Source organism: Tursiops truncatus, chromosome 11, assembly GCF_011762595.2.
Source record: "Tursiops truncatus isolate mTurTru1 chromosome 11, mTurTru1.mat.Y, whole genome shotgun sequence".
Taxonomy (NCBI): domain Eukaryota; kingdom Metazoa; phylum Chordata; class Mammalia; order Artiodactyla; family Delphinidae; genus Tursiops; species Tursiops truncatus.
In genome coordinates, this window is record NC_047044.1 from 50,046,814 (window position 1) to 50,057,606 (window position 10,793).

At 38.4% G+C, this 10,793-nt stretch overlaps 1 protein-coding gene across 2 annotated transcripts in view; it reads right to left on the bottom strand.

The window, feature by feature from the left end:
* Nucleotides 1–10,577, bottom strand: part of HELB (DNA helicase B) — a 52,991-nt gene extending 42,414 nt beyond the window's left edge. The window contains exons 1-4 of one of the 2 annotated variants that reach the window (XM_073788410.1): nucleotides 10,267–10,577; nucleotides 8,434–8,691; nucleotides 7,371–7,540; nucleotides 4,135–5,013 (exon numbers count right to left, since the gene is read on the bottom strand). In XM_073788410.1, the coding sequence (XP_073644511.1) occupies nucleotides 4,135–5,013; nucleotides 7,371–7,540; nucleotides 8,434–8,691; nucleotides 10,267–10,453 (1,494 nt within the window). In that variant the 5' untranslated portion in view covers nucleotides 10,454–10,577. Of the gene's footprint in view, nucleotides 1–4,134; nucleotides 5,014–7,370; nucleotides 7,541–8,433; nucleotides 8,845–10,266 lie in introns of both variants that reach the window. The other variant, XM_019918700.3, reaches the window with a different exon arrangement.
* Nucleotides 10,578–10,793: the final 216 nt, after the last annotated feature.

Here is a 10,793-nt window from a genome sequence, read left to right on the forward strand (position 1 = left end):
GAAAAAGATATTCCATGCAAATGGAAACCAAAAGAAAGCTGGAGTAGCAATTCTCATATCAGACAAAATAGACTTTAAAATAAAGACTATTAGAAGAGACAAAGAGGGACACTACATAATGATCAAGGGATCGATCCAAGAAGAAGATATAACAATTGTAAATATTTATGCACCCAACATAGGAGCACCTCAATACATAAGGCAAATACTAACAGCCATAAAAGGGGAAATCGACAGTAACACATTCATAGTAGGGGACTTTAACACCCCACTTTCACCAATGGACAGATCATCCAAAATGAAAATAAATAAGGAAACACAAGCTTTAAATGATACATTAAACCAGATGGACTTAATTGATATTTATAGGACACTACATCCAAAAACAACAGAATACACATTTTTCTCAAGTGCTCATGGAACATTCTCCAGGATAGATCATATCTTGGGTCACAAAGCAAGCCTGGGTAAATTTAAGAAAACTGAAATTGTATCAAGTATCTTTTCCGACCACAACGCCATGAGACTACATATCAATTACAGGAAAAGATCTGTAAAAAATACAAACACATGGAGGCTAAACAATACACTACTGAATAACGAAGTGATCACTGAAGAAATCTAAGAGGAAATCAAAAAATACCTAGAAACAAATGACAATGGAGACACGATGACTCAAAACCTATGGGATGCAACAAAAGCAGTTCTAAGAGGGAAGTTTATAGCAATACAAGCCCACCTTAAGAAACAGGAAACATCTCGAATAAACAACCTAAACTTGCACCTAAAGCAATTAGAGAAAGAAGAACAAAAAAACCCCAAAGTTAGCAGAAGGGAAGAAATCATAAAAATCAGATCAGAAATAAATGAAAAAGAAATGAAGGAAATGATAGCAAAGATCAATAAAACTAAAAGCTGGTTCTTTAAGAAGATAAACAAAATAGATAAACCATTAGCCAGACTCATCAAGAAAAAAAGGGAGAAGACTCAAATCAATAGAATTAGAAATGAAAAAGGAGAAGTAACAACTGACACTGCAGAAATACAAAAGATCATGAGAGATTACTACAAGCAACTCTATGCCAATAAAATGGACAACCTGCAAGAAATGGACAAGTTCTTAGAAATGCACAACCTGCCAAGACTGAATCAGGAAGAAATAGAAAATATGAACAGACCAATCACAAACACTGAAATTGAAACTGTGATTAAAAATCTTCCAACAAACAGAAGCCCAGGACCAGATGGCTTCACAGGCGAATTCTATCAAACATTTACAGAAGAGCTAACACCTATCCTTCTCAAACTCTTCCAAAATATAGCAGAGGGAGGAACACTCCCAAATTCATTCTACGAGGCCACCATCACCTTGATACCAAAACCAGACAAGGATGTCACAAAGAAAGAAAACTACAGGCCAATATCACTGATGAACATAGATGCAAAAATACTCAACAAAATACTAGCAAACAGAATCCAACAGCACATTAAAAGGATCATACACCATGATCAAGTGGGGTTCATTCCAGGAATGCAAGGATTCTTCAATATACGCAAATCAATCAATGTTATAAACCATATTAACAAATTGAAGGTGAAAAAACATATGATCATCTCAATAGATGCAGAGAAAGCTTTCGACAAAATTCAACACCCATTTATGGTAAAAACCCTGCAGAAAGTAGGCATAAAGGGGACTTTCCTCAACATAATAAAGGCCATATATGACAAACCCACAGCCAACATCATCCTCTATAGTGAAAAACTGAAAGCATTTCCACTAAGATCAGGAACAAGACAAGGTTGCCCACTCTCACCACTCTTATTCAACATAGTTTGGGAAGTTTTAGCCACAGCAATCAGACAAGAAAAGGAAATAAAAGGAATCCAAATTGGAAAAGAAGAAGTAAAGCTGTCACTGTTTGCAGATGACATGATACTATACATAGAGAATCCTAAAGATGCTACCAGAAAACTACTAGAGCTAATCAATTAATTTGGTAAAGTTGCAGGATACAAAATTAACGCACAGAAATCTCTGGCATTCCTATACACTAATGATGAAAAATCTGAAAGTGAAATCAAGAAAACACTCCCATTTACCACTGCAACAAAAAGAATAAAATATCTAGGAATAAACCTATCTAAGGAGACAAAAGACTGTATGCAGAAAACTATAAGACACTGATGAAAGAAATTAAAGATGATACAAATAGATGGAGAGATACACTATGTTCTTGGATTGGAAGAATGAACATTGTGAAAATGACTCTACTACCCAAAGCAATCTACAGATTCAATGCAATCCCTATCAAACTACCACTGGCATTTTTCACAGAACTAGAACAAAAAATTTCACAATTTGTAGGGAAACACAAAAGACCCCGAATAGCCAAAGCAATCTTGAGAACAAAAAACGGAGCTGGAGGAATCAGGCTCCCTGACTTCAGACTATACTACAAAGCTACAGTAATCAAGACAGTATGGTACTGGCACAAAATCAGAAAGATAGATCAATGGAGCAGGATAGAAAGCCCAGAGATAAACCCACGCACATATGGTCACCTTATCTTTGATAAAGGAGGCAGAAATGTACAATGGAAAAAGGACAGCCTCTTCAATAAGTGGTGCTGGGAAAACTGGACAGGTACATGTAAAAGTATGAGATTAGATCACTCCCTAACACCATACACAAAAATAAGCTCAAAATGGATTCAAGACCTAAATGTAAGGCCAGAAACTATCAAACTCTTAGAGGAAAATATAGGCAGAACACACTATGACATAAATCACAGCAAGATCCTTTTTGACCCGCCTCCTAGAGAAATGGAAATAAAAACAAAAATAAACAAATGGGACCTAATGAAACCTCAAAGCTTTTGCACAGCAAAGGAAACCATAAACAAGACCAAAAGACAACCCTCAGAATGGGAGAAAGTATTTGCAAATGAAGCAACTGACAAAGGATTAATTTCCAAAATGTATAAGCAGCTCATGCAGCTCAATAACAAAAAAAGAACAACCCTATCCAAAAATGGGCAGAAGACCTAAATAGACATTTCTCCAAAGAAGATATACAGACTGCCAACAAACACATGAAAGAATGCTCAACATCATTAATCATTAGAGAAATGCAAATCAAAACTACAATGAGATATCATCTCACACCAGTCAGAATGGCCATCATCAAAAAATCTAGAAACAATAAATGCTGGAGAGGGTGTGGAGAAAAGGGTACACTCCTGCACTGCTCGTGGGAATGTGAATTGGTACAGCCACTATGGAGAACAGTATGGAGGTTCCTTAAAAAACTACAAATAGAACTACCATATGACCCAGCAATCCCACTCCTGGGCATATACCCTGAGAAAACCATAATTCAAAAAGAGTCATGTACCAAAATGTTCATTGCAGCTCTATTTACAATAGCCCAGAGATGGAAACAACCTAAGTGTCCATCATCGGATGAATGGATAAAGAAGATGTGGCACATATATACAATGGAATATTACTCAGCCATAAAAAGAAACGAAATTGAGCTATTTGTAATGAGGTGGATAGACCTAGAGTCTGTCATACAGAGTGAAGTAAGTCAGAAAGAGAAAGACAAATACCGTATGCTAACACATATATATGGAATTTAAGGAAAAAAATGTCATGAAGAACCCAGGGGTAAGACAGGAATAAAGACACAGACCTACTGGAGAATGGATTTGAGGATATGGGGAGTGGGAAGGGTGAGCTGTGACAAAGCGAGAGAGGCATGGACATATATTCACTACCAAACGTAAGGTAGATAGCTAGTGGGAAGCAGCAGCATAGCACAGGGATATCAGCTCAGTGCTTTGTGACCGCCTGGAGGGGTGGGGTGGGGAGGGTGGGAGGGAGGGAGACGCAAGAGGCAAGAGATATGGGAACATATGTATATGTATAACTGATTCACTTTGTTATAAAGCAGAAAACTAACACACCATTTAAAGCAATTATACCCCAATAAAGATGTTAAAAAAATAAAATAAAATAAAATAAATGCCTACTGATTTCTGTCAGGAAGAAATGAAAAATAAACTCATTACATTAAGCCCGTGTTTAAGGCAAATGTTTTATGTACAGAAAAAATGTAAAAGGCTTTACCTGACATAGTGTATAAGCGCTGAAACCAGTTTTCTGTCTCAGTAAGCCAGCTGCTTTCCCTGTAGGTGCTGTAAGTAAAACTTCTATAGCCTTGCCCGGCTTCGGCTGACTTTGCTCGGTGAAGGTAATCCATTCTTCTGGTACATTCTGGTCTTGTTCAAAATCTTCACAAGCTTTTTTCACTTCTCTTTCTTCCAACAGCTCTATATGCTTAAAAAGCTGGCTAACAATTGTGGTCTTCCCACTACCACCTTTCCCACTGATGACTGTCACAGCATTGGAGCAAATCATGTCCAAAGCAGCCACCTGATCCTGATCCAGTTGGACTTCACTTATTTCTGCCTTAACTTCACTTTCACCATTATCCCAAATATGGTCACCGCTGTCCTGCATGTCCCAAATATCCACAGGATCTTCTAATCTTGTTTCGTCAGGTTCACTTTTATTTAGCGTATCATCACTTTCTGAATTCTCAGGTCTTGTGGTGTGAATAGATGCAAGCACCTTTTTGACATCAACATGTAATCGCCATGGCGACCTTGTCATCAGGTCACAGATTGAAGAGGCAATGCCTCTTTCAGCCTGGTAAAGGTCATAAAGAAAGACACAGCCCTTCTCATACGTCACCACACCGATATCCTTCAAGAACTTCAGAGACTGCCAAGCATCATGAAAAGACATGCGGTCTGACAATTCAGAAGTTAAGTCAGCTTCTTCAACACACGTGTGCCCTTGCTCTCTACACATCCGCTTCAGTTCAGAATATATTACTAATGCATTCTTCTCCAAATCAGTCATCAACTGGAGAAGAGACCTGCACTGACAAAACGATGTCCAACTTGCCTCACATTGCAGAAGCTTCAACTGTCTGTAGGTTATCTTTAAGAAAAGTAAATTCAAGTTTGCTTTATAAAAATTATAAATATTTTTATAATTGACTATTAGATGACTATTATGAGAATTACAGTGAAAACTATGGTGTTTAATAATAATTTTTTAAGTTCCAGAAGACATGTGTTTCAACAAAATTTGGGGAAAAAAACTATGTACCTAATACATAACTAATTTTTTTTAATTAACTGTACTGTGATTAGAGATCTATATAATTTCATAATTAAAATTATGTTTTTTCAAAGCAATACACATACAGTTTTAAGAGTCAAATAACACTATGAGACTTATCACAAAAAATAGGAATCCTCTGACTTACCCTTTCCATGCCTTCTAAAGGCAACACCCTCAACATTTTCAGTTATTTCTTCCAGAATTTATCTCCACATTTCTATGTATTGTTTATACTATTCCTTAATTTCTTTAAAAAATATTTAGGTAATTAGTTAACTCCTTACTATGGAAAGTCTTTCTTCATGCAAGTTTGCTCCCTTTGTACTGTCACTTTCACACATGCTTCTCTTCCTCCCATCTTTTTTTTTTTTTTTTTTTTTTTTTTTTTCGGTACGCGGGCCTCTCACTGCTGTGGCCTCTTCCGTTGCGGAGCACAGGCTCCAGACGCGCAGCCTCAGCGGCCATGGCTCACGGGCCCAGCCGCTCCGCGGCATGTGGGATCTTTGCGGACCGGGGCACGAACCCGTGTCCCCTGCATCGGCAGGCGGACTCTCAACCACTGCGCCACCAGGGAAGCCCTCTTCCTCCCATCTTTGAGAAAAGTTAATAGTATACATTTTGAAAACTGATTTTTGTTAAATCAGTGTAAACAGGATTCACGGCTGAGTGACATGATATGCTGTGATTACATTAACTTTGTGTTGAACTCTCGTGTATATTGTGAAGTTACTGACTGCCTCATTTTCTTGGCTTGTTTAGTTTTCCATGTGCCTATCAAAATTCTGCCCAAACTCCACTGAAAAGGTACAGAACTTCCTTCACCATGATCCACTAAGTAGGTCATCTACCAGCTCCATTTTTTTTTTTTTCCCATGGAGACATCACCCCTGGAGCCCTCCATACATTTTATGGGCTGAAATGTGTCCCCCCCAAAATTCGTATGTTGAAATCCTAACACCCAGTACCCCAGAATGTGACCATATTTGGAGATAGGGTCTTTAAGGAGGTAATTAAGTTAACATGAGATCACTGGGGTGGGCCCTAATCCAATATGACTGATGTCATAAGATTTTAGGACCCAGACAAGCACAGAGGGAAGACCATGTAAAGACACAGGAAGAAGACAGCCATCCATAAGCTAAGGAGAGAGGCCTCAGAAGAAATCAGCCCTGCTGGCACCTTGACTTTGGATTTATAGCCTCCGGAACTGTGAGAAAATAAATGTCTGTGGTTTAAGACACCCAGTCTATGCTGTTTGTTACAGCAGCCCTAGCAAATGAATTCAAAACCTCAGTAAAAGTCTTTATTCTGGGTGGTGGTTTACACGCTGAAAAGGGGACTTGAGTTCCACTTGAGTCCCAGAAGGCTCATTGCTCTGCTTCTCTTTCCTACTGAATAAATATATATAATAATCTAATGTTCCAGAATCTCATTTTTCCAAGCATATTGAAATCAGTCATTTTATAGAGGGAACAAATTCATTATTCCAGTATTTCTCAAATGGGCAGGGGGGTGGGATCTGTAAACATTCTTGGGGATCCCACCAATTATCTCAGAATTTTTAAATTGTATTTTCATTTGGAAAACCATCTATAACCAAGTACTGCCAAGATTTAAGTGCCACATTTGGTTTTCAACATCTCTGGAGCTTCGCGGTGCCACTTTACTACTCCTGGTCTCTAATAAGAAAAACAGAAGTGCCAAAGAAATCGTAAATAACATTATTGTGCCAAAGAAAAAGAATCAAATGGCATCATCATGTACCATATGAATAATGAAGGTCTTCGAAAGTTCAAATAGGAAAGTGAGGAACGGCGTAGCATAGCAGAATGGACTTGCCAAACACACAAGAACTTGTCTTCGATGAGATCTATATTCAAGGAGCTATGGCAATTCAGTTACAAAAAATGTCATATGAAATTAAATTATGTAACTGAAGTATTGATAATTTGAATGTCATTTATTGTGTTATTTTGTTTTCCTTTGTAAATTTATTGCATAAGAGCTATAGGTGGAAGAAGTTTATATTAGTTGCAACACTGCAAGGAAAATAAATCAACACTGAAGTCATACAAATTTCTTTCCCTTGAAAGAGATACAAAAAAACTGTCAAGCTTGAGACATCCTCCCTTGTATAAGATTACAAAACGCTAAGCAAATATCTTTCTTACTTTACGAAATCCGAGTTTCCATGGCTGTGTACCTAAAATCTCTTCTATCGCTTCCAACACCTGTGTAGAATCTGAGCTTATGAGCCGTTTAAAGTGTCGGGGCAGAAGAACTGGAAGGAATTCCATTATTTTTGGGAACTGCAGAGCTCTCATCACAGTTATAAACGGAACTACAGGATATCAGAAAAGAACAAATAGAAACATACAAATGAGCTCATAGAACAACTGATTTGATGGACTTTCTCATTTAGCACAACCAGTTTAAGAAATCCAAATCAAAGACAGAGTAATAAATTTACTGTGACCAGCAAGAAAAGTGATTGTCTTATAACACTTGCTTTTGTATCAAGATGGTTTTCATTGTGTTTAACACCAAAATTTATGTTCTTCAAATGCTTAGATAGCTACTTCTTAGCCTTTTGTTTCCTTCTGCTTGCAGTAGAATCACAATAAAATTTCTGACTCAATAATATATAAATTTAAAGCTAAGCATTAAAAATCATTTACATATTAATCTTTATAGTCGTTCTTCTTACTGTAATCATGATGTTTTCATCATTGAAATCATTCAATGATGTACTGCCAAATTTATTTGATAAAATTAAGAAATGAAATATTCCATATATGTGAATGTCCAGATAACAAACCATATTTAGAAGTTATTTTAAACTACTTTGAACTGAAATCTTTCCAAAATGGATTGCTCATATTCTTGCCTTTCTTCTCTCCCTTCTGAAACAGAATAATTGATAACTGAACTTCTTCTTAATGACTCAAGGTAATCCTAGGACACAAAAGTTAGAGAGAGACCTAGAATCACACTTTTAGAGCAGGAAAGGAACTAAAAGGTGTTTAAAGATCATCTCACCCAATCTCTTCACATTACAGATGAGGAACCTGCAATGTCAATGACATACTCCAAAAGCAATACAAACACATTTCATCAAACCAATTTAAAAAAAGAATACTATACCAAGATATCAATACTGTACTGGTAATATTTTAAACACACCAGTCATCCAGTATCTCAGTTACACTAAAACTCAATGATAAAATCACTTACTTGTGTTTTCCAGAGAACGCAGTATCTCGTCATCTGGTGGTGACTCTTCTTGTGTTTTCCGTGTAGATTGTTTTTGAGTATTCCTTCCAATGTTCTTTTGGTAAGTTCTTAATTTTTCCCTAAGATTTTCAAAGTTGAGGTCTTTATAACTTGATTCAGCATTTACCCATGCTAAAAATTTTTTTCTCTTTTCACTGGAGACATTACAGTCTTTAAGAAAGAGGGAACAGATGTGTAACTGATTCGGTGCTGCCATATCTGATTGTAAAAAGTAAGAAGGAAATCCTTGAACTTGAAAGCTCCTTGATCCTACCGGCTTCACCTGTACCTTCACTCGCCACCAAGCACCCATTAACGGAAAACGTCCAAACACTTCACATTGCTGCTGAGTATTTTCATCAAAAATTGAAACTTTAAAAAAAAAAAGGTAATTTAGGATAAATTTAAAATCTCTTCCCAATGTTTTGTCAAATCCACTACTCTCTTTAATCCCTGGACAGTACCCTCTACAGATGTCTATTACAGTGTCTATATTCCACTCACCTGTTTATCTGTCTCCCTCTACTACACTGTAAGCTCTCTAGAACATGACAATGTTTCATCTGTTTTTGTATTCCAGGAGGGAGGCATGGTACATGGCAAAAGTTTGTTGTTCCTCTTCTAAAAGCAGTCCTCTCTCTGCTACTCTGATCTCAGTCAATACTGACCTTCAAGCAGTTTCTAAAAAATGTCATGGTCCCTCCTACCCAGGGCCTTTGCAAAAGCTGTTCCACTTGCCTTAAATAATTTCTTCCTTACCATTTACCCCATTTACTACAGACCTCAGCTTAATTGTCACTTCCTCAGGAAAGCCCTGAATCTCATGAATATAACCTCTCATAGCACTTCGTACCATTCCTTCTAAGCACTGAGTGATATTATAGTTACTTCTGTGATTATTTATAGAATGTCAGTTTAATTCATTAGAGGGTAAGCTCCATTAAGACAGCAACCTCATCATCTAATCTCTCCAAGGTAGCCCAACAAAACAAACACCTTGCTTGGAAGATGGTAGCCAATCACTAACACTTTCAGGATAAATGACTAAACCCTCCACAAATACTTAAAAGTTTCTGTCTAAACCTGTATTGGCCACTCACCTGTGACTATTTAAATTTAAATTAATTAAAATTTAAAATTCAACTCAGGTGCACTAGCTGCAGTTCAAGTTCTCAATAGCCACAAGTGGGTAACAGCTGTTGTATTGGACAGAGCAAATATAGAGCAATGCCATTACCAGAAAAATTCTACAGTACAGCAGTGGTCTGAACATTCAAACATTCTCAAACATCAGTCACCAGGTACACATAATAGGTATAATTCTTAGGACAGGAAACTATACAAGGTAAACACAGATCACAAGGTTATTAACACAAGGTTAATGAATCAACAGTGCCTTGGGGTGTTTCTTATGTGCGTGTGTGTCTAAGTAGCTGAAAAGTAACCACATACTCGACTCCAGGAAAGACAGGAAAATAGTTAAAAGCCCTGATTCGGGGTGTGAATACTGGCTGGAGACCCATTGTTTCCTCGACTAAGAAACTACCTGAAAAAGTTGTCATCAGTAAATGAGATACACGTAGAGCCCAAGCTTAACACAAAGTATTTGCTCAAGTCTCTGCTATTCTTGTGGTTGCTGCTGTTTTTATTTTATCCTAAACAGGACGAAACAGCTAGGCCATCCCAAAGGAAGTCTATTAGCAGCGATGGGGCGCCTTACTTGGGACGAGACCATAATGGGAAACAGTTCATTAATCCTCCAAACCCATTCCCAGGGGCGAGTTGCTTCCTCACCACGGAGCCGACCAGGGAGGCTGCCCGCTTTTACACCCCCACTGCAGAGCTCCTCGGCATCGACAAACACCGTGTCTTCCTCCTCCTCCGCATCTTCCCTCAGATGATCATCTTCCTCCTCCACCAGGTCCTTGGGGGGGAGCAAAGGTCCCTGTAGCTCGCGCAAGGGCTGACTCAGAGAAGCCATACTCCACTCTCCCCAGCTCAACCCAAATTCCGGAAAACCCGGGCTACGTAACGCCCAAGAACAGCCAATCAGCTCCGCGACTGTAGGACCATCTGCTTCCAGGGGGTTGGGCGAAAAGCATGAAGTGGGTTAATTGTATGGTGACGGATCGCAACTAGACTGTAGTGGTGATCACGCTCTAGTATATACAGATGTTGAACTATAATGCTGTACATCTGTTTTTTGTGGGGTTTTTTTTTTGCGGTACGCGGGCCTCTCCCGTTGCGGAGCACAGGGTCCGGACGCGCAGGCCCAGCGGCCATGGCTCACGGGCCCAGCCGCTCCGCGGCACGCGGGATCT